At 39.3% G+C, this 24,256-nt stretch overlaps 1 protein-coding gene across 1 annotated transcript in view; it reads right to left on the minus strand.

The window, feature by feature from the left end:
- KIF13A (kinesin family member 13A) overlaps positions 1 to 24,256 on the minus strand; it is a 193,732-nt gene that overhangs the window by 78,486 nt on the left and 90,990 nt on the right. Inside the window, 1 exon segment of the mRNA XM_070584117.1 lies at positions 10,918 to 10,978. Coding sequence (XP_070440218.1) covers positions 10,918 to 10,978 — 61 coding nt within the window.

Genomic DNA, 24,256 nt, shown 5'->3' on the forward strand with positions numbered 1-24,256 from the left:
AATGTTAAGGTTGATGCCCATCCATAATCAGTGACTCACGCTGCATGACACGGGGAATCAGTTACTCCCACTCTGTTCTCCAAGGTACTTTTTTTTTTGACAAACTCCCAGAACTTATCACATCACACTATTTTTTCTCCATGTTTGTCTCTGCCATTGGATGGTGAGCTCCTTTGAAATCAGGAGTTGTTACATCTTAGCAGAGTGCCTGGCACACAGTAGGCATTCTTATTTACTGAATTATCCCTATGTTGACACTGCTGTCTTCAGATTGAAGTGTAGTTAATTCGGGGCCCCTTTTTTCATTAATGATGGTTAAAGCACCAAAATATTTTCTGTCGAACTTAAAAGGAAATATTTAGTTGTATTAAAGGTTACACTTTGGCTAAAGTATGACTATTTTTGAAATTCTAATGAGACCCTGAAGACTACAGTAGCCTTTGTTAAATAAGGCACTGGAGTGTAGATAGACATGTCAACATAATGTGTATCTACTAATTGGATAATTTTGATAAAAATTACAGATTACACTTTTACTTACACCCACAGAAACCTCCTGGGCATTAAAAGATATGTGACTGAAAAAAATAAATCAGTGTCTCTGATTTCCACTAAATATATACATATGCTTTCCAAAAAGTCAAGTTCTTTTAGATATTTACAGTTATGCTTGACAGAATATAATTGAGATTTATCATATTTAATAAAGTTTTAGTTATAACTAGGAAATGAAAAGATTCTGGGAAACAAAATGGAAGATGAAAGAACAGAAAACAACTATACTGTGTTTCTGGAAAGAATTTTTCTCCTTTCCATCCTTAAATAGCTATCATGAAGCACAATTTATAAAAGGATAAATATAAGGAATATAAATATAAGGAGTATTGTAAAGCTCAGGTATTTTTAAAAATCTAAGAAAGACTGGATTCTAGAGAAACTGGAATACATTTTATCACTATGGCTTCATGTCTCAAAAGAAATTTATTCTCTTTTCAGGCAAGAAATAATGAATATTTTCCCATCTCTACAAAGTTATAACAACATAAACCTTTTTTTAAAATACCTGCTTAGCTTTCCATTATATGCTTAACTGATGCAATTAGTTCCCTACTACGGATATTCAGTTTATTTCCTTTTGCTTTTTTCTGCAATGTTTATCCTTAAATATTTATCTTTGTGTACTTTCTCTATTGACTTTACTAAGCAAAACTCAAAAAAATCAAATTACTAAGTCCTCTAGCAATGCATGAGTCCTTTTTTCTACACCCTCAAGAACACTGGCTATTATCATTCTTCTTGGTTTTGATTAATAAAAAAAAAAAACTCTTGTTAAACTAAAATTTTCCTTTTCTTCGTTTATTGCTCCTTTTGTATTTATTCTTTAGTAAATTGGTTATTTGGGTCCTATGTTTATTGTTACAAATCATTTGGTTTACTCACTGATTTTTTACTTATTAAACATGCTCATCATATGTCAAGGACATTAACCTTTGGTCTATCATGTTGTAAATACTTTTTCCCAGTCTGTCATTTACCTTTCAGTCTTATGTTGTTCTTTGTCATACAAAAGCTTTTGGTCTTTCATATTCAAATCTTTTTTCATCTTTTCCTTTATGATTTTCGCCTATGGTATATGTTATACTTCCAACTCCTTTTGGATTATTATTACCCCAAATTATATAGGTATTCACTTATATTTTCTTTTAGTTTTATTGTTTTGTTTTTTTACAGTTTTATTGTCAAATCTGAACTCCAGCTGTGTAACCTTGGGCAAGTTCTCAGTTTCTTCAAACAGAAATAATAGTTGCTCCCTTACTGGGTTGCTGGTATAATTTAAAAGGCATTATAGGTAAAGCACTTGCCACAGAGCCTGGCCATTATAAGTCTAGAATATATTTTAGTCAATATCCATTATTAATATCATCTCTTAAATCTTTAATCAACCATAATTAATTTGGGTGTAAAGAAGGAAGTAATCATCTAATCATTTTTCCTTAAAATAGTTCCTCCATCTTCGTAACAATTCTGTGAGGCAATCCAGTTTCAAAGATAAAAGAAAGGATACTCGTTCTTGGAAAAAAAATTCAAAGGAATCATTTATTGCTATTTCTCTAGTTCCCTTAGAGATCTCACTTTTAAAATTCCACTGACCAAATATAATGGTGGTGTACCCTCATACATGACAGGAGTGTGTGTGTGTGTGTGTGTGAACAAGTGTCTACGTGGTGGTGTGTGCGTGTGTATTGGTGTGGAGGGGAGGGCACGGGGGTCATGATGAAGAGAGGAAGGAGAAACAGTATCATTATTTGGGCCAGGATATGCCAACCCAGGCAGTCCAGTGGAGGAAAGATATTTACCATTCTTTTACGACATTAAGATATCTCAGAAGGTACAGGGGGAGAAAAACCAACATAATAAGTCATATTAATAAAATTGTGAATAGAAATGTGATCTGTAGTGTTCCCTTTAGTTTTCTGTTCTGGTGTTTTTACCCTATGAATCCCTGGCTGGGGTTATACTTAATCAATTCTTTGATCTGGAGACTTTCAGGGCACCACCGGCTCAGTAAGAAACTACCATAAAACAGGCCAGACTATCCAGCAAAGCCTAAAGATGCACTGTAGACTCTTCATACAGACTCCTGTCCTCCTGAACAGAACCAGCTCTCCATGATACACAAACACTGGCTGTACTTCACGCGAGGAGAGAGAAAAATATTAAATACCAAAGACCCTTATATGGTCTATTGAGGAGAGTTTGGTTTATCTCAAAGATTGAGAAGGGTTTTTTGCTTTGTTTGTTTCTATTTTTTAAACACAGCAGTCCCCTTTCTTGGCATAGGAAAAAATGACTTGCCAACTGTTTTTTGAAGCTCAGTTCACAAAAAAAGGAGCTGTTTATGCTGGATAGTGGGAATCAGGGATCCACAGAAAATGCAATATCCATACCCTAAATGTTTCTCAAGTACCGTTCCACACTCAAATAGAGTCAAGTGATGTTTGTCTAGGGGAACACACACCAGCCCATAAGGGAAAGTTTAGAAGTCCTGTGAGCAGCAGGAGGATCTATGAGTATTTGTTTCTACCCCAGACAAACTGAGCAAACCACAACACTGTCAAACCCCAAAGCCTTGTGGCTTTTTGGCGGAAGGATGCCAGAGAGGTGGCAGCCACCCTGCAGCTGTCAGCTCCGCAAGCCTTGTACAGGGACTCCACAGGGCAAACCTGACCTCGCTTGTTAAGAACCATGACCAAGGTGCCAATTTCCTCTGTGGGGTGTATGATTAGACTTCCTATAACCATGTGGACAAGTCTTAAAACATAAGCATGCCCAAGGCAACCCATAACACAATGTCAGAACAGTAGAGATGGCTCCTGAATGGAATTTCTGCAGTCATAGACCTGATCCACCCAACTCTGAGTCACACACGATAGCCTTTGAAAAGCTAACACCCTGAGTCTCCATACTTGTGTATAATCTGTCCCTACTGGGAATAGCAGCAATGCACTCAAAGCTGCTGCATGTGTGCACTGGGAGCTGAGTAACCGAGGTAATTCTCTCTCTACAGCAGGGCCCTGATAGCAAAGCACAGAAGACGACAAACTAGGGATGGAAGGGAAGATACACCTATCATTCATACGCCTAACATGTGACTACTGAAAGATGCAGGGTCAGACAATCACAGTGGGCTATGTTCTAAGAAATGGGAGAACAAAATGGGAGGGCATAACCCTGTCTTATTTATAATCTGCATTAAACAAGGTAGACTCATATAGATCACAACCGAATAAAATACTAAGTATGCAATATAAGGCTGGACATGACATGCACAGAATAGTTCTCATTTTTCTAAAGTAGCTACATGGAAGAGTATTCAAGATTTTAAGATAATCAATAATTTTATCACATTAAACAGAGTCTCCAGTTTTCCTTCTTTTCCTCATCTCTTTTCTCACTGGAGTTAGAGTGAAAGAAAAAATGGTTAAGCTCAATATTTATGGCTTGGAATTCTTGGGCTGGCTCATTTGTGAGGGTGTTTTTCCACTTCTAAACAGGGCTGACAGCCATAGCGATTTTGATGAGTCTGGACTTGGCAGGTGGCCCAGCTCCAAATCAGGGCACCTGGACAGTGCAGGACCAGGCAGGTTCTTCACACGCACCTGAAGGGCGAGGAATGCCGAAGCTGGACAAGGTTTGAGCAAATCCCTCTCCAAACAGTGCAACTCTCAGAAACTGTCATGTAGTGACTCTAAACCTGGTTTAAGTTAAATAACCAAAGACTACAGAGTTCAGATAAAGGAACTAAAGCTTTAAGGCTTGACTTGGTGACACCAGATTTAAGTTTTAAACAACCGTAGACGTGTGCCATTAAGGGGCCTGGTAAGAGGATCCCGAGAAACTGGGCCATGAGGGTAAAGGTAGGCCACGGGGCCATTTTCCATAGTGGTATCCAAGAGCAATCAGCTTTGCAGTCCCCGGGAGAGTGACTCGCAGCACGGCACGGGTGACTCACCGGACGAACGTTTCCACCCCAGCGGCAGTGCTGGGGCCAGCCATGAGCTGGCAGTGAAACTTGGCTCCTTTTTCTGTTGTCAGATAAAGCGGCTGACTCCCGGGGAGGGGGTCAGGCACTGGTGCCCAGGATGAAAGAAGAAAATAAGCCACCTTACCTGGGAGGCTTGTCTAATAGAGAACACGCTTTGGAGTTATTCAGGAGGGTATTTTCACATAAAACAAGGGCTGAGAAAGGAAATGTTCCTCATTTCTATCTGCTCGATAGTGTTTTACACTGTCTCTCTCAGACAGAGAAGTAGGCTTGACTCAACGTTTCTTCTGGACCGTGGGGTGCACAATATTTATGGCCCTTGAGGGGAGGCTGAAACAAAGCCCAAACCAAATGCAGGCATTCAGGACTCTAGAGAACTTCTGACAGGAGGGAGAATGCTATGAGTCTGATTCCTGGCTGGGTTCCAAGCCAGAGCACACCAATACGATTTCCTTAACACAGCCTCTTTTGGGGATGAGAGAGAAGAGAGGAGAGCCTGGGATTACTGTAGAATCCATAAAATCTTCACATATAATTGTCATTGACTGAAATCCACATTTACCACTGCTTTCAGCTCTCTCTCAGGTAACAGGGCCTCTCTGAACCTCAGTTTCCTCATCTGTAAAATGGGGACAATAACAGTTTCTACCTGGTTGGGTGTTTTGACAATTAAATGACCTGCTGTAGGTAAAGAGACAAGCACAGAGCTTGGAACCTAGTGCTCAGAACGATACTGTATATTGTTGTAATTATTATCCACCTCTCTACATACCTCTAATTAAGTTAAATGATGTCTCTGGGTGCCAATATATACTTTAGGGAATAGATGCAGATGAAGAAAGTGTGGAAGAAGGTGGGGTTGGGTGGGATGAACAAACAGGGGAGTAGAGGTGAGAAGCATACATGCATACTTTTTTTTTTCATTTAACAATAGCTTAGCTCTTTTATTTCAGAGAAATTTTTCTTAACTGACGTCTACTTATCCAATTCTCTGGATACACCAACATTCTCTCTTCCATCTGTAAGATAGAGCGATGCATGCCCACTGCATGCTCAATCACCCCAGCTGGTAGGCTACTCTCTGGACTCCCACCAGCTGAGTTATGTTCTCACAAAGGGTCAGTTGTGTTTGCTCCTAAACTGGTTTATGTCAGTTGCCCTTCTCTGTAATTACATAATTTAATTAACAAATGTAAAAACAGAGTTGCTGATTCTGAGAAAACTAAGTTGGACACTTAGGAACAAGTTGATAAAGGTGAGTCATTAAAAGAATTCTCAAATTAGGTATGGATGAGACAACTTGTAAAAGACTGTAAAAGAAAAACCTAGGATTCTGCACTAGATTGTTTCATAAATGTCTTAAGATGGCATGCACCATTTATAATGAATATCTAACAAACTTTTCAAATAGTCAACTACTACTGCTTCTCTTAACTATAGGAAAAACTTTTATGGTTTTGATAACCCTAACAGCTAACAATTAGTGAGCATTTACTCTGGGCAAGGCACTTGCTGAGTGCTGTCCACACACTTGAATAGCATAATAATGAATCAATGCAACATGGTAAAACAAATATTTTGGAACTCTGCTAAAAAATTGGTTGTATTTTGGCTACTGTCAGATTTTAGAATGTAAATTGTGATGTACAGCTAAACAACGTGAAACAGAAATCACTTCTACTTCTGAGCACAGAAAATCCCCCATCATGGGAACAGAATCAAACATGGCTGCTCTCCCCACAGCAACAGCCCACGGCTCTGAGGCACTCAGCTGTCCCCTCACAGTATAAAGCAACGCTAGCAGAACAAGAATCCAATGTACAGCCTTTCTCCTGAATTGCAGGGTATTAACAACGCCTGAAAACACATGGCTTCAGCAAATTTGAGCAACATACCATATGGTGAGAACTGTTATATAATTTCTAAGTCAATAGTTTAGAATCTCTCAGGCCAAGAAACATGTCCACATGGATCCCCAGACATGCCACCACCAGACTGATTTTTATTTTTGGCATGAAGATTTATAGAAAAATAGGTTTATGAAAAATATTCACCTACTAGGAAGAAAATTGAAACCAAGGTTATTAGAAGTCACTGTTATTTACTAACATGACACATTTTAGGCAGTGACAAAGGATGTATTGATTTATTGTTGAGAAGGCCTTAATTGCAATCAGTAGTGATTTAAGCATTTACAAAGATCTACTATCTTTTATGACACTCTCAAGTTTATCAGTACTCACTATAATATAATAACTTTATAATCCTAAATTGTGGATCTATGTCTATGTGCATGTATATATGAGGTTGAGGGGGAAGATATAGGTTTACATAGAAATGCCAAGCTTTGCATGCCTAATTCTGCAGGTTACTTCTGTTTTTCTTTTCTTAGCCCTGGTACAAGAGTTTTTGCTTTAAATACTCAGAATTATGTGCCAGACAAGCATCTTTATGACTACCTAACTAAAAGGTAATAATAATGAGAGAGAATATATTTAAAATGTAAAATGTCTCAAAGCATGATTCAATGCAATTCAAATGGCTTAACAAACAAGGCTTTTATTTGCTCTGAAAAGTCCACTGCAACAGCTGTGTGGCCAGCATCAAATGTCTGATTCAAGTTTTATCAGAGTGCTGGAGGAGAGCTGAGATCATTCTAGGCCATATCTCCTCTTTTCACAGATGAGGAAACAGAGAGCCCCAAAGTTTAGCAGTTTGTGACAAAACCAGGTCTCATAAATACCAGCACACGCATTTGCTTTCCAAAGCACTGAGTCTACCAGCCTTACTATGCTACAATGTGACAATGATAAATATTAAGTGAGCTTTTCCTATGTGCCAGTATTGACATAAGTACTTTACATAAACAGGTCATTTAGTTCTCAAATCAACCCTGTGAGATCAGAACTATTATCATCCTTATTTAACATAGAGGAAAGAGAAGAGTAGTAAGATTCAGTAACTCACAGGACCTCACACAGATAGAAGGTGGTGTAGCCAGGATTTGAGCCAGGCAGTCCACATGTTCCACCACTCCAACCAACCCGCTGCAATGCCATTATACATACTATAGAATCATGCACTTCTAACGCAGAAAGCCTGAGAGTGGAAGCTCTTGCTATAGCTTTTAATAAATAACGTAATATAAAACATAATTGAGGATTTAACATTTTACACACTACATGAAACTTACAGCCCCGGCTTCTCTTGTCTTTCGATCCATGCACTTATCTTTCTGTCTCTCTCCCCGCTTCCCTCTGCCCCCCAAGTTTTGAGAGCTGCCTTGAGCTCTGATTCAGTATCAATGATGCCATTATTCACTGAGCCTGACAAATAGGTCCGTTTCAGGAAATACGTGCTTCCCCTTCTCCGTTTCCTCTATTTCCCATCAAAGAATGAAAGCTTCTATCTTAATGTTTCTATTCACAATTAAGAAGGAATCCCTTTTTTCTTTTAAATGAAGAGAAAGGAAATCAAATTAGTATAGAAACCAATCAACTAGTAATTATTTACTGGTATTACTATTACTAATCTACTAGCAACGTTTTTACTGGGCAGATTATTTACAATGAATGCAAACAATCCTGAGAACAGCAAGCAAGAATTTTACTTTTTGCTAAAGTGGTCACAGTATTTGTACATTAATGGGGATATCTAAAGAATAAGAATTTTCTCTCCAAATTTTGTAAATAGACATTGCTCTAACAGCCGAGAGAACCCTATTTCAGGGCTAGCTGGAACACGGTGATTTGATATGATCACGCCAACTATAATTTAGTAAATTTTAGGCTATCAGTAGTTTAAAAATCATTTTTATCTTCTCGAATATTTCTGAACATACTACTGGCAACGAAGAACTACAGAAATCTTGAGTTTCACATTTGAATTTTATCATCTGTACTTAATAAAGTTATTTCTGGTAAAAAAAAAAAAACAACACACACCAAAATGTGTGTCCTATATCCAGGGTCATAAGTGATACACTGCAGAAGGCTAGGATGGTCTCTACAGGCAATAATGGGGGACATGATTCTAGAATCTTCCTTAAGCATTATTTTAACCACATCACCCCAACAGCCCCCATTTTTCACCATGTCAGTCTAAACTTCTTAGTCTGGCTTTTTAAATTTCCTATTACCTTGCCTCACTCAAAACACAAATAGGTCTCCCACTGCTCCCCCAAAGATGCACGTTATGCTCAGACCAGTGCTATCTACCATGCTTACTCCCACTTCTGCATCTGCACTTACGGAAAAGCCAAACGAAGTATCATTTATGGCACCTTCCATTAATCAGCAAGTTCAGTTACTTATTTAACCCTTACAAGCACATATGAAATAGGTATCATCATTTCCATGTTTCCCATTTTGCAGAAAAGAAATTGTAACTCAGAGAGATTAAATTATCTAAGAGAACCAAAACAGTGGTCCTGAGATTTAAACCTGAGATTTCAGAGTCCACGAGCTTTCCTTGATACCATGCTGCCTCCTCTTGTCTGGATGCCCACTCCACTGCCCTTTAGCTAAAACTATGCTAAACTTTTACGCCTAGTTTCAGTCCCACCTCCTCTATAAGCCTTCCGAGGCATCTTCAGTCTTTCCAGATTTTGCCTTTCCTTGGGTTTTCTTTAGTACTTAAAGCCTGTAAAACTCATCAGAGTTTAATTTATCTCAAAATGTTTACTGTTGTTTGTTACGCATCCCTGTGCTTTCCAATTTAGTTTTTAATTTCTCCAGGGCTTCCTAGGCTGTGCACACAGGAAGGCTTTCACGAATACTTAAGGAACTGTTCTGAGATTTTCTGGCTTCCTGGGTTATGTAAGAAGAACAAAACAGCATTGCGCTGGGACACAGAATTGGTGGTGGGCAGTCATGGAGCAGATGGTGGGGGAAGGTAGGCTGGGGCTAGATAATAAAGCACCTCAAATGTCATCCCAAGGAGGACAGATTTTGTCTCTAAGTGATGAGGAGTCCTTGAAGGTATCTGAGAGTTGCATGAGAAGAGTTCTAATTCAGGAAGACTTATCTGGCTGCATCCTGAACAACATGAATTGAACAGGCTGAGAGATGGGCTTTGTATAGCCATAGCATTTGTCCTCATTTGTTTCTGTCATGGCAGGAAATGTTTTACTTTTGGTGTTTATTTAAATCCAAAAGCACACACCCAGCACAAAAATACACACAGTGCTAACAGTCAAGACAGAGGCAGACTGTTCCAGACTCTGTAGAATTTATCATCCAAAGTCCCAAAGGACTGATAAGACGACAAAATAATTACAACCAACATTAAGAAGTATTTATTCACTTTAATAAAATACATTGCTGAAGTTGCAGGAATGATGTTTGGAAAGAGAGGCTAATTTACTCAATGTGAGCAACTGAAGGAATTTTCTTAGTTCAAGATTGTTAACTTTTGAAAAAATTATATGTCAAATAATTTCTCAACAAATTTGTTTCACGTGGCAAGGAAAAGGCTATCAATAAACAAAATTCCCTACAAGCAAGTAACTTCCTTTTGCCACCTAATCCTTTAAGACCTACATCCTCTCCATCCTCCCCTCACTGGCTTTCTTTCTTTAAAAGTAAAAGAGAAAGTCATTCAGCTGATATTCATATAAATAGAAATAAGGAGAAAACACTCATTAGCACTCTATATCTAAGAAAAGAGAGACACATTCAGATGGGAAGGAATCAAAGACTTTCTCCTGCAAAGCAAATGCTTCCCTCTTGAGCTAAAACAACTGTGATAAACTCCTAGTAAAGGCTAAGATTCACCTGTGATCGCAAGTAATAAGATTAGGAGTCATTTGTGTTCAGTGGAACAGGAGTAAAATGCCTCAGGAAGGGGCTAGGAGGCACTGTTTCTCTGAGGAGTGTGCAGGGTTAAGTCATCTCAACCACTGACTGCTTTACAACACTCAGGACACAAAGGGTCCCAGAAACGAACAGCTCCTGTGCTTTGCTTCTATAAAATGGAGCAGTGCGTTGCCTTAAAGTTAGTGACAAGAAAGGCATAGCACATTAAATCCCTTCTTCATGTGATAATCACAGTACCTATCTCTTATCGCTTGAGGTGGTTCCCCATTATCGCGAATCCTTGGAACACTTCTGAACACACTAATACCCCCTTTACAGGTGAAGAAACTTAACGAGGTTGAATAAAAAACTGTCCATGGCTTCACAGCAAGTAAGTGGCTGAGCCAGATCCTGAAATCAAATCTTGTTGACTTCAAAGCCCACATGCTAGAACTGGAAAGAATGAGTGTGAATTTTATGGGAAAAACAGAACTCCAGAATAATTAAAGAAAATAGACATGATGGAAGAAGAGGCCAGAGGCCTAACCATCAAGTGCAGAGAGAGAGCCAACTTACCAGCATATTTTGTAGTGTTAGATTCATCCATGGACCAAAAGCAATAATCAAAGGCAAATACCTAAATAAAAGAACAAAATATTAAACTTAAAAACTAATTAACTTCTATGAGTAAATCAGACTGCAAAAAAAAATTCACTGATGAAGATGAGGATGCTTGTTACTGTCTCATTTTAAAAAACTGCCATAGGCTTGATGCTTTGTTAACCCTGAAGTTTCTTTTAGACTACATCAAAGGTTATCGTCTTGTATTAGAGTAAGCTGTATAAGAAAACTGCTATTTATCCAGAATTCAAACATGCAGACATTTTAACCAAATGTGTTTTAGTGAGAAAAAACAATGACTTGTCTCGCAAGTCCACAGTTGCAGCATCTGCTGAAACCCCGTGGCTGGATCTCCCACAGCTTCTCAAGAAACCCTCAAGTGATCGACTTTCATTTAAACCAGTTCCTTCTAACTTTCCTTGATGTTACCATTTCTAGCATAGTGGAAGCTCACACTTCCATCTTGGACTCCATTCTCTCTCCTGTTTCAGCATGCAGTCTTGGACCAAACAGTGTTAATCAATCATTAATTCATTCTTGCATGCATTAATTTTCTGTATAGTTACTGAATGGCTACTATGTACAGGAATGGCTGATAATGCCTTCATAAGGATTCTCATCTAATCATTGTTTTTCATGCATATGACAACCACTCCCAATGCAGCCACCACTATCAAATGCATAGGGCAACGCCTCCCAAAATGTGTTCCAAGGTTTCATGAGATGGCCCATGAAAAAATGATTAAATCATGTTGGAAATAGCGTGCGTTTTCCTCGTTTAAGATTCTCAATACAATTCTCAATATTGAGGACTCTGAAAAGTCCTCCAGCAAATAAACCCATTTAATTAACTTATTTCTCCAATTAATTTTCGTGAGGAGACCCTTTCTTGAGTAACATCTACTAACATGCCTTCAAACTAGTGTTTCTCAGTATACCCATTAGCAAACTCTGGCCCAGGTGACTCAGTAGGCACTTTCCTGGGCTCCTTGTTACAGTCTTTTTTCCCTTGCAGTCCAAATAGCAAATTGCAAACCTCCCACAGACAGCGACCCTTTAATGCTTAATCATTTCCATGGGACTAAGCAAACAGCATGCAAGCTCTTTGACCCGGCATTTGAGAACGGCCATAAAGAGGCCTTTCCAGCCTATATCCCCAACTTCCTCATGCTTCAGCTGACCTTGTCCATACCTTGGAGTTACTAGGTACCATTCCACCTCTGTCACTGTTCCCTCCATTTCCACCCTTCAAAATGTTTCATACTCCCAGTTCAGTATATTTTTCTTCCAGGAAGGATTCCTTAGTTAAATCCAAAGGAATTAGCTTTCTCTTCTCTGAACTCTCACAACACAGTTTAATCCTTTTTTGATGACTCCTATACCAATTACTCTATTTTTCACTTACCATGTATATGATCTGTGCATATGTTTTAAAGCAGGAACCATACCTAATTCATATTTGTATCCTGCAGTGTTTGTAGTGGTTGCTTTATATTTATATATTCAATGATTGATGGCATTGAGACCTTGCAAGAAAGCAGGTACGTCCTACCTCATCAAAAGACTAAGTTATGCTCTGAGTAGTTTCAGCACTACATTTTCTTCAATGCTTTTAAAACTGATTCAGGTATGCAAACAACTTACATTATCAATCTCAAATCCAAATTCAATTTTGTGACTTATACAAACATTCACTCTGGTCTTATAATAACCAAGGTTAAATGAACAGCTATGAAACAATAGTTTCAGCCAACAGAGTGCAGAATTTTTACTGCATTCAAGGGTTCTTCCAATGATTCGAGAGACCACACAGGCATAATCCAGTTAATCTTCCTGCCTCTGGGCAGGACTGAACTTCAACACTTCTCCTGAGAGATGAAGATCTGTCTTGTTTTTAAACATTTCCAGAAAAGGAGATTCCACAACCTCCTTTTAATGCTCAACTTTCATTCCTAGGACATTTTCCTTTCCTTTGACCTAAGTCAACTCTCCTTACTTTAAATGGCCAATAGAGGCTATTTTCCAATTTTTAAGTATCTTTATTGTTTTCTTCTAGAGTCTCAATGAATGCCTGTTAGTAGTTGCTATATACAGCGAATAATTACTTATTGGCTATATGTTGCTTTTTCATACCTACCTTATTTTTAACAGTTTGCTATTTTGCATACAAAGTTAGAAAGCTAGAGATTTACATTCACAGTAATGCTACTTGAAATAAAATTAAATCCACCCCAAATTTTGAGGGTCTACCTCTCAGTAATAATCATTCCAAGTTCTGTGCCAACTTCCATTTTTAACAAATAGTTAATAGTTTAAAGTTGGTTTTGATCATAAAAAAGAAGATACAAAATTTTCATTTTCAGCAGTTGCTCCCTAAAATGCAGACAAACGTTAAAACCCTGCAGAGGAGAAAAGGGTCCTGCCAGTACTGGTAGATATCTCTGTTCTTTGCTTGTCTAATACCCACCTTTCCCTGAACTGAGTTATGTCTCGAATTTCAAAACCTTTGATCACTCCAGTGATGAAGTACAGGTTATTATTTTACTAAACATTTACCAGTAAGAAAGTTGAAGCCCAGAAATCTGAGGGATTTCCCTAAAAACTCAAAGCAGGTGAATAGAAAAATTCTTGTAATTTTTTTTGTTAATACAGGCTACAAATAATCCCCCCTTCTATGAAATTCTATAGCACTCTGTAGCTCCCATGGCACTAGTCCACATGTGGTCCTATCTTAGGCCTCAGTTTCTCTCGTGTGGGTCTCATCTCCACTTTGAAGGTGAATCCCTTGGGGGCAGGGACTTTGTCACATGCTCCTCATAGTGTCTGAGTCAGTACCTCATACAGAGCAACCACTGTATGTGATTTTTTTTTTTTCAATAAATAAACGTAATACCAGAAGAAGGAGATAGAATGCAGACAAGAACACAGAATGGATGTGAGAACTGCTATGAATAAGTTCAATTGCAAAACATATTTTCAGATGTTTCATTACTTTCAGATGTATGTTTTGGGGGAACTGGGTTCCTTCAATGGTCAAATACAGATCCGGTCACTAGATGAGCACTGGGATCCTCTTTGGCACCATCATCCCATGGTTCGCATGGATAAACAAGTATGGCCACATCATGTATAATTTGTAGTTTGTGCAGAAATTAGAGCAATTATTTGACTATTGTTAGAATAATTATTTGTTACTAAAACATTTTTAAAGATGTCTAAAATAATTTGTCTTAGGTAGTCTGATCATTTCTCTTGCAACCTTGTTTGTACTATAAATAAACTATGTACAAACTAATATCTTTCTTTTCATGGCCAACATTTAATCATAATTTAATTACAAAAAGTTTGTAACAAAGGGGGAAGTGATTTTCTTAGGTATTACAGAAGTTTTCATTTTTCAATACAAAATCCATTGACATTTCAAAAGAGAATAAAATCATCTTCTTGAGAGTTATTCCTTGGAAACTGACCACTTCAAATAAAAAATCATTTTTTCAAAGCCAGCACATTGTACTAGAGGAATATGTTATTTAAGACTTCTAGCTCATTTCATTAGAATTCCTAAATGCTTATTTCATGTATTCATTATGAAGTCACTAGTATTTCAACCAGGGTGTGGGAGATGGGGAACTTCTTAATGCATACAACTGAGTAAAAAAAATAAATCTAATTTGGAAACCAAGTATAAATTTCATATTTCATCAATGCCAATGTTCAATAAACATAGTGAGAACATTTTTTGTAAGGGCATCCATACCTTCTGAGATCTTTCAACTAGAAAAAGAACCAAAGTACAGATGCTTTCCAGTTGTTTTTAAAATCTGAAAGCCATTGCCTTCCTTGTTTTCAATAAAATGTGACTCTACCTTCTCAGAATCCCACTCCTTCCTCTTAGTTTGCAACTTGTAAAACTCATACCAGCATTTAATTCCCTGCAGTTTGCTATACACATCTGCTCCACCTTCATCACTCTCTTAAAAATGTTTGCTTTGCATCTTTGTGAACCACTGAACATCTAGTAAAGTTATGCAAGCTGTTTTTAATACGGCAAACGTGTTGAGTGATATATGTTCTGAAGCAAAGGAGTTCCAGGACTCAGGGCCAGGATGCAGCAGAGTCAAACACACTCATCTAAAAGCCCTATTCTCTGAAGGCATTTCAGCAAAATTCAACTTATAATTTAAAAACAAGAAAGCAAGCATCTTCTATGTTCCTTGAAAAGCCAGAAGGCATCAGTGTTCTAAGAAATATGACTGGTAATCATATTTCTAATCCATAAAAACCAACTGTAAAGGTACTTTCAATTGCATTACTTCTGTATCCTTTCACCAATACGTTCTCAGATTGTAAAATGTTTAATCCAGAAAGCAATCAACAAATACCTATTAGCCACCTCTCTCAGTTTTTGGTACTACACGGAACTCAAGTATATATTGGGCATGTTTTTTGGTCCCCTAGTCACTTATGGTCTAGTTAAAAAGACAAAAGAAGAAACTATTATTTTTGAAAATTAAAAAAACACATGTTTTTCCAAAATCATTTTAATACCTCTCACCACTTCTCTCCAGGTAGAATGCAATTAACCCAATACTTCTCTCAAAATAATCTAATTTTATGTAAAGAAGAATTTCTGAATGCACACATCAGATTCTTGGGGAAGTGAGTCGAAGACCACTCCCTTCCAATTTCTCCTTAATAAAATCTTTCAACGTCATCTCAAATGTCACTCCTTCATGGAACCTTTCTTAAGGATACTACTTCCCATTACTGTGAACTTCATACCTGTCTAACCAGATTGTGTGTGTGCATGTGTGTGTGTGCGAGATTCCCTTTGTTCTGCCACATTATTAATTCTTAGAAGAAAAGACCTTGGTTCTCCTAATGTTTTTATTGTCCATAATTCCACCAAACAAAAATACTCTGAGGATTTACTTGTTAAAGCAACTTCTTGGTGAATTATCTTTTACTTAAAAGATCTTATAAATCTGTGCTTTCACATAAGCTGGCTGCTTAACACAGTACACATCAGTGAGTGGGAATCCTTCAGCAGCACCAAAGTATAGTAGAAAACACAACAGCACTTTGTCAAAGCCTCTGTTTTCACCTCACTTGTGGAAGTGACAAGACTGGTGTCACCCTACAGACATTATTTGTGGATTTATTAGATTCCTACCCCCGTCCCAAAAAGACAGGAGCAAGCTCCCCTATTCACCGATATATTATGTCAAAAGTCAGCCACCTGTTCAGCTCTAAGAGCTTCCACCAATGACGAAGAAATCCTCCGGTGTAGGAAGTCCAGGGCGAAAAAGAAGAAAAGAAAACATAGAAGTATAAGGGAATCCCTCCTTCCCACAATTCCCTCTCTCCCATCCCGTGCCCGTCCAGTGAGCTACAACTCAATCTTCAAGACCTGTCCAAACATCACCTCCTCCAATGCTGCCTCAACTTCCTCTCTGCAAGTATGTATTCCTTCTTCTGTGCTTAGTCAATAGCTCCACCTCTCTAATATAGTCTGTACTTAAATAACTGCGCATTTCACATTAAATTAGGATTGTGGATATTTAAGCAAAATGTCTACTAATATGTTTGGCACATAATAGTAACTCAGTATCTGGCAGCTAATAGTTATCACTATTAACAGTATCTACTGTTGGGCTCCCCTCCCCAGTTAACAGTACAGCCGCCACTTATGGAGTGTTTATTATGGACCAGGCACCATCCTAAGTGTTTTATATTCTCATTAAGCCAAGAGGTTTCCTGAGCCAGGGACTGTGCTAATTCATTTCTTTATTCCCTACAGGTATAGACACAGCAGACAGGCACTCAGTATCTGCTGAATCAAATAAAGAGAGAAAAATGAAAAGGCAAAAACGGCCATACTGGCATGAGTGGAAGAGTTATAGTTCTAGCTCATTGGGTTCTGTATCAAAAGCATCAACGCAAAGCATACTACTTCCTAGCTCCCAAATCCAGAATCAAAAGCACTTCCCTTGGGGAAAAAAAGGTCCACTTTATGTGGACCTGCTTTGCTTTGCATGAAGGAGTGTGTCTCTCTCCTCTCATCCTATGCTGTCATCCTCCTCTCTCTGTACAATTAATCCATTGTTCACATCTGCAGCCCCAGCTGCTTTTAACAGCCTGTTCTAGCCACTATCTACTTTGTAAACTGAGCCTAAGGTCTCTCCACAAACTCCCATTTCTCCGGTTTTATAAATATTAGCTTGCCAACGTCCTGTTTTGTGGTTACTTTTCAACTTTGTCAATTTTAAAGAGTACAATTAATATGCAAGATGCCAAATTTGTTCACATTTTACCACACTGTGTTATGAGAACTGAGTTGGATCAAAAAAAAACTAAAGTACTATATTTCATGTCATGTTGAAATTTTCCTTTTAACGCCAAGTTTCAACACTTTTCTGTCTTTCTTCTCTTTCTCCTAGTATTAGAGATGTGAAGAGTCACAAAGAAAGAAGAGTTAAACTTCATTCATCTTGGAGAAGCTGGACTGAAATTGAAAGGAGAGCCCAACACTGAAAGCCTGTCTGATCACCGGAACTGCCCTGACCACTGCTATTTGCACAAGCAGCTCTGTCAGCGCTGACTGCAGCCTGTATTTGAACATATCTGCTCCTGGGCACCAAAGAAGGAATGCCAGAATGATCACCCTTATTACTAGTGAGTTCTATTGACAGACACCACCTTCCCATTTCAAAAGCTGTCAAGTAACTGCTGTCTTTTTGCAATGTAACTAATCATTTCCTTGAAAAATGCCTATATATGCATACCAAACACTGTCTTGAATTACAGTCAATTTTGCCTGACTATGAAGAGGTCAAAGCATCTTAAAGACTCAAAGCAAGCCAACAGCATCTGTTGCACATCTACAAGCAATAAGGCATTGTTCTTGATCTCAGGTGATTCACAATCTGTTGTAGGAAACACCCATGCCGTGGAAAGTCCTACTCTGCATTACAGATCGAATTTCTAAGAAATTCTCCTCAAATGTCTACCCAAAGAACTAATTTATCTTTGCATTCATTTATAGGCATTTACTGAGTAGTTATTACGAGCTAGTTAGGACAGAAATAAGAGTCCCCCAGTTACAAGGATCTCATACCCTACTAGAGGGAAGCAACCAAGAAAAGGAAAGAATGCAATATGTAGAAGTCAGTATAGGGATCAGCAGAATACAAAGATGGAAAAATTGTTGGGGGTGGGGTGGGAAAGGGTAGAGCAAGGCTCAGGAAAGGTTTCTAGAGGAGGCAAAGCTTGGGCTGAATTCTGAAAGACAACTATTGAGAAGACAAGTAGGAAAGGCATTCCAGGTAAAGGGTGAAGCTGGCAAGCAAAAGAGATGAGGAGGAGCTGGGCATGATTGAAGCAGTGTGCAAGGAGCAATGGGCAGGAGAAGAGAGAGAGAAAAACCTGGGGGAGCAGGCTGACACCAGATCATGTAAGTCTTTATGTGCCTTATTAAGCAGCCTGGAATTTAGCCTGTTGGCAAATGACAGGATCATATTTTTACTTCAGAATGATCACAGGGGCAGCAACGTGGAAGATGGACTGAACAGGTGTAAGACAAGAGAAAAAGAGGCCAATGAGCAAACCATTATTATGAAGGTAAAAGTTTCTAACACCCAGCCTCAGTGGGGATGGAGAGGAGCTGTAGCGAACAGTCACTCCTTTTCTTGCCCAGAACCCCAAACCCCATTTATTCTAGAAATAGCACTTTTTCTTTGGAGAATTGTAGTAACCTTCACTCCAGTCATTGGGGTTCAACAGGTTGTTGCCATGTTTTTATACGGCACATAAAATCATATATTACATATATGATCACTCAGAGGAGAAGGCAAGGAAGACACACACAGGGGCTCAAGTTGGACCAGCCCCAGTTCCATGATCCCTTGATCACAGTTTACTGGTCCCAAGTGGGTGTCTGACGGCATTTTGGGGTTTGGGACTGAGGAAGTGAAACCAGTCTTTCTTTAATGACTGATATGGTAAAATCTGGGATATGTGAGGCCATGTTTCTAACCATGTGGAACAGAGAAGCAGACACAGCTGGTCTGTAGTGAGAGAGAGAAATGAAGGAGACACACATGTGGACAGAAACAGGAGATGGGAAGATAGGAAGAAGAGATTGTATTTGATCCCCAGCCATTTCCTGTCCTTGAGATCTCTGAGTCATCCCAGAGTCCTTCGAACACATTTATCTTATGGTTCATCTAATTTGAGTTTCTGTCACTTTTAGCTGAAAGACTCCCAACTACTACAGGAAGAAATAACTATGAGAGATGTTAAAGGAAGAAATAACTGAGCTTGATATGCTTTGAATATAGGACCAAAAGAAAGTTATGAATATTAACAGTCCTGTGGGAAAAGGCACCAAAAGGAAAAGGGCCCTGAAAACCATCCAGATGGTTTCAAAAATTTGAAAACAGGAACTAGTTCTCCCAAATCCTAGACCAACATTATGACAGAGCATAGAGCTTCCATTTAGCACTAACTCAGTTCCAATTCTTTCAAACACTCCATTCCTTTCATGTTTAATCCTTTATCATTCAATTTTAAAATCTGCTTCACTGGTTGCTGAGTGGTGGGGGTGGGAGTGTCACAAATGCACAATCTGTGGTGTTTCTGATTCTTTCATGCTCTGATTACTTCTCCTCAAAAAAACTAGCCACCCATATAACTTCTCCAACAGCACATACAAAAGGTAACTTGGATGTTTTCAAACACGGAGTATTCCTTCTTCAACGAAAATAGCCCAAAAGATGAGAGGGACATGTCTAAGCATGTACTGCATGATCTCTGTTGTTTCTATTAAACCATTATTGTTGCTCATTAAAAAGGAAAAAAATAAAACCCAGATTGCATTTCAGTCACCCTGACATCACCTACCGTGAGCAATCTCTAGGCCTGGTTCAGAACTTCCAGACTAAATACCTCACCTCATCTGCCTATCACCTCCTGCTGGACCAGGCCTGGATCAGGCCTCCAGCACAGAGAGGAGGCTAGGCTGACTCCAAGGCCCCAGGTCACCAAAGAAGGATCTGAGGTGGTCTAAGGGTTGCAAACATTTATTGTGCAGGCAGATCAACTTAGAAAGGTTGACAGAGTTCACTCTGCTGGGGATGACCCAGACCAGGTTGGGGTAGCGGGCAGGTAATTGGAATTCATGACACTCTGCCTGGTCCAGCAGGCTTTCAGTGTTCTGGATTTGGAGATGGATCAATGTCAAGAGACAAGGGAGACAGACCTCTTTTTTTCCCTGGGGCCTATAATCCAAGAAACCTGGTACTCTGTCAACTGCATCTTTAGGCACCTAGAGGCACACAGCTACAGTGGGAACATCTGGCTCTGAACACAGCCAGGGAGAAGGAAAGGGGAGAGAGGTAGGATCTATAGAAATTTCAAGATAGAAACACACAGCACTATGTTTTTGAGGATTTTTTGTTCCTTGGGAATTTTTTACCAATGTGATTTAGAATGGCAAAGTGTAGTGGGTTCCAAATTAGTCGCTGCCCTCCCTGTAAATGGATTACATGTTCCCACCTACTGCCATGTGACCACAGTGCTTCTAGTAGAAGGAATGTAATTCCTGACCCTACTGAGATCAGGCATGGCCATGTGACTTGCTTCACCCAATTAAATGTGGACAAAGACATGTATGCCAGTTCAGAGCCACAGCTTTAAGAGGCCGCTGCATGGTTCTCTTTCTTTTCCCCTCTGCCACACTAATAGCAAGTTCCAGACAGGGGAGCCCAGATTGAAGTCACATGCTGCAAAACCACAGCTGACCTGGAACATCAGAGAAATAAACCTTGGTTGTCTCAAGCCACTGAACTTTGAAGGTTGTTACTGCTGCACCACCTCCCATCAGTCGACTGACATACCGAGTGGTTACTATGAAGCGAACCTAGATTGCTATCTACCCTAGAGTCTCACTCAAAATTTACCCTACATCCTGCAGCCAGACTAATTTCTTGCATGCACAGTTCGGCTCACATAACTCTTCTACACAAAAAGCCTACATGATTCTGCGTAGCCCACCAGATTAAGGTCAGATTCCCAAACTCTCTATAAGCTACCTACTTTGTTTGTTTTTCAATACTCATCTTCTTTTCATGCACTCTAGACTCCAACCAGAGTTTGTACTTCCAAATCTGCGTTATTGTGAGAAATATATTTTTGGTCTTCATCCCTGGTTCCTGAGACAGAGCTCTTAAATCTCTTGGAATTTTGTGAGTAATAAGAGGTCTTTTATTCCTGACACAGAGCTCCTAAATCCCTTGGAATTCCCCCAGTGATAGAAGCCTCTTTTGTTCTAAATGAGGCAGCTCAGTGGTGGGATCCTAGAAAGCTTCAGGATGGGTGCTGGCTGCAGAAAGACCAAGCCTTGATTAGAAGCCTAGAACTTTCAGTCCCACTCCCCTCATTCTCCAGGAAAGGGAGAGGGGTTGGAGATTGAGTAAATAATCGATCATGTCTACATGATGAAACCTCCATAAAAATCCCTAAATGAGCGAGCTTCTGGGTTGGTGAACACATCCATATGCCAACTCTGTGGAGCTGGCGCACCCCAACTCCACAGAGACAGAACCCTTCTAGACCTCGTCCTACATACCTCCTCATCTGGCTGTTCATCTGTACTCTTTATAATAATCCAGTAACCCTACATAAATGCTTCCCTGAGTTTTGTAAGCCATGCTAGAGAATTGTCAAACCTAAGGAGGGGGGTCTTGGGAATCCCTGATTTGTAGCAAAGTTGCTTGGAAGTGTGAGTAACCTGGGGGTCCGCTACTTGCGATTAGTGTCTGGAGTGAGGGCAGTCCTATGGGCCCTTAACCTGTGGCGTTTGTGCTAACTCTGGGTAGTTAGTGTTAGAGCTGACTTGCAGGACATCCAGTTGGTATCCAAAGAGAACTGGAGAATTGCTTGGTGTAGAAACATCACACTTTTGGTGTCAGAAGTGTGAGTAGAGAAACAGTTTTCCTTTAACATCAGTTACTTTGTTTCTGTTCCTCACACACATCTTGATTCCTATCCCATGTTTCTGCCTTTTGAAACCCTACCCATACTTCAGCTATGAAGACTTTCTTCCTCTAAAGTCATAAAATACTGAAACAATGAAAGATGATGTTCATAATCTGTTTTCCATTACTTACAGGGCTGTCTATGTTTAATCTTCCTCACCACACTACGAATTCTAGAGAGCAGGAAACATTACTTTAATCACCTCTGAAGCCCCACACACTCCTCGTTCAACACTTTTCACAAACGTTCTCAATTAGTATTTGTCTAATAAATGACTTTTGAATGGATAAGTAAAAATGGTTCCTAGGGAAAACGCACAGCAGGAAGGCTATGCTGCCACTGAGTTCACGCAGCTGCAACATTCACAGATGCAGATATAAAGGCAGAAAGGTAAGGGATGACAGTAGAGCTGCTGCATTTAACTGGGTAAAGAAATAAGCAAAAGCCTTATGATGGATGCTGAAAAGATGTTCTGTACTCAGCCATGTGTTTGGCCTGAAATAGTGCTGTCCAACAGAAATGTAATGCAAGCCACATATGTAATTTAAAATGTTTTCATAGATACATTAAAAAAATAGAGATAAAAACAATTTAAAATGAAATTTTTTTTTTTTGAGGAAGATTAGCCCTGAGCAAACATGCACTGCCAATCCTCCTCTTTTTGTTTTTTTTAAGATTGGCACCTGAGCTAACACCTGTTGCCAATGTTCTTCTTTTTTTTTTTCTTCTTCTTCTTCTCCTCAAAGCCCCCCAGAACACAGTTGTATATTCTAGTTGTAGGTCGTCTGGTTGTGCTACCTGGGACGCCACCTCAGCATGGCCTGATGAGCGGTGACATGTCTGTGCCCAGGATCCGAACTGGTGAAACCCTGGGCCACCAAAACAGAGTGTGTGAACTCAACCACTCAGCATTGGGGCCAGCCCCCAATCCTCCTCTTTTTGCTGAGGAAGACTGGCCCTGAGCTAACATCTATGCCCATCTTCCTCTACTTTTTATATGTGGGATTCCGCCACAGCATGGCCTGATAAGCGATGGGTAGGTCCATGCCTGGGATCCGAACCCACGAACCCCAGGCTGCCGAAGCGAAGCACACAAACTTAACCACTATGCCACTGAGCAGCCCTAAAAACAATTTTAATAATATTTTTTATTTAATCTAATATACCCAAAATATTTATCTTACTTTTTTTTTCTCCAACTAAGTCTTTGACGTCTGGTGTGTATTTCACACTTACAACACATCTCAATTCAGATCAGCCACATATCACATGCTCAAAAGCTGTGTGTGGCTAAATGGCTGCTATATTGAACAGCACAGGTCTAGAACTCATTTCATTTGAGGCCAACACTTAGTTTTCAGAAAGTCACAAAGTCAAGTGGCAGAGGCAACAGAAAATGATGGCAGTCACAGATTGTAAAACAAGTCTGAAGGCAACTGCACTTCAGGTGGCAACCTGTACCTAATAAGATTTCCCCCTCCTCTTTTCTGAGCAATTTTGTCAAGTCAGGTTTCTGGTGTATCAGTGTGACTCTTTAAAGGACACTGCCTTCAAAAGTAACAATTTTATTTTGCTGTAATGACATTTTCTTCTGCTCACCATTTTGCCAACAAACTTATATAAACAGAAGAAGAACTAAATACTTTGAAGTTCAGCACTTCCTAAATACACTTGTAAATAACATAAAAGACATTTAAAATGAGTTTAATTAACAAGATCAAATTGTTCAAATAAATCACACACTAACTTATGAGATATTAAATACAATGATCATAAGAATGAGTCAAAAAGGATATGATCCTAAATGGAGAGATCTTGCAGATATTTACATTTTCCCTAAACTCTTCCTTCTTACTCTTTCCCTCTGAAGTCAACAAACAGAAAAATGACTTTACAACCATGGGGTGTAAAAGAAAGTACACTAGACTGTATTAGACAGGCACTCAGAGGCCTAGGATTGGAGCCAAGCTCTCTCACTGGATGGCCTTGGCCAACTCATTCCTTAAACATCAATCTCCTTGGTCACAAATAAGAGGGTTTGAATGGTCTGGGTTAAGAAATTTCTTCCAGCTCTGTAGTGCTCACTTGGCACATGGAAGGTGCTCAATAAATACTGAGGGAAGGAAGAAGAAAACAGAAAAAGGAGGAAGAATTCATTTGTTTTTCTTTGTGTGTGCCTCAACGTGGCTCCCCAGGAAGGTAAGCTTCTTGTGCTGGATGTGACAAATGCATGAAAAGTGATGGGTCCTAGAACATG

The sequence above is a fragment of the Equus przewalskii genome, chromosome 19, assembly GCF_037783145.1.
Source record: "Equus przewalskii isolate Varuska chromosome 19, EquPr2, whole genome shotgun sequence".
Lineage (NCBI taxonomy): Eukaryota > Metazoa > Chordata > Mammalia > Perissodactyla > Equidae > Equus > Equus przewalskii.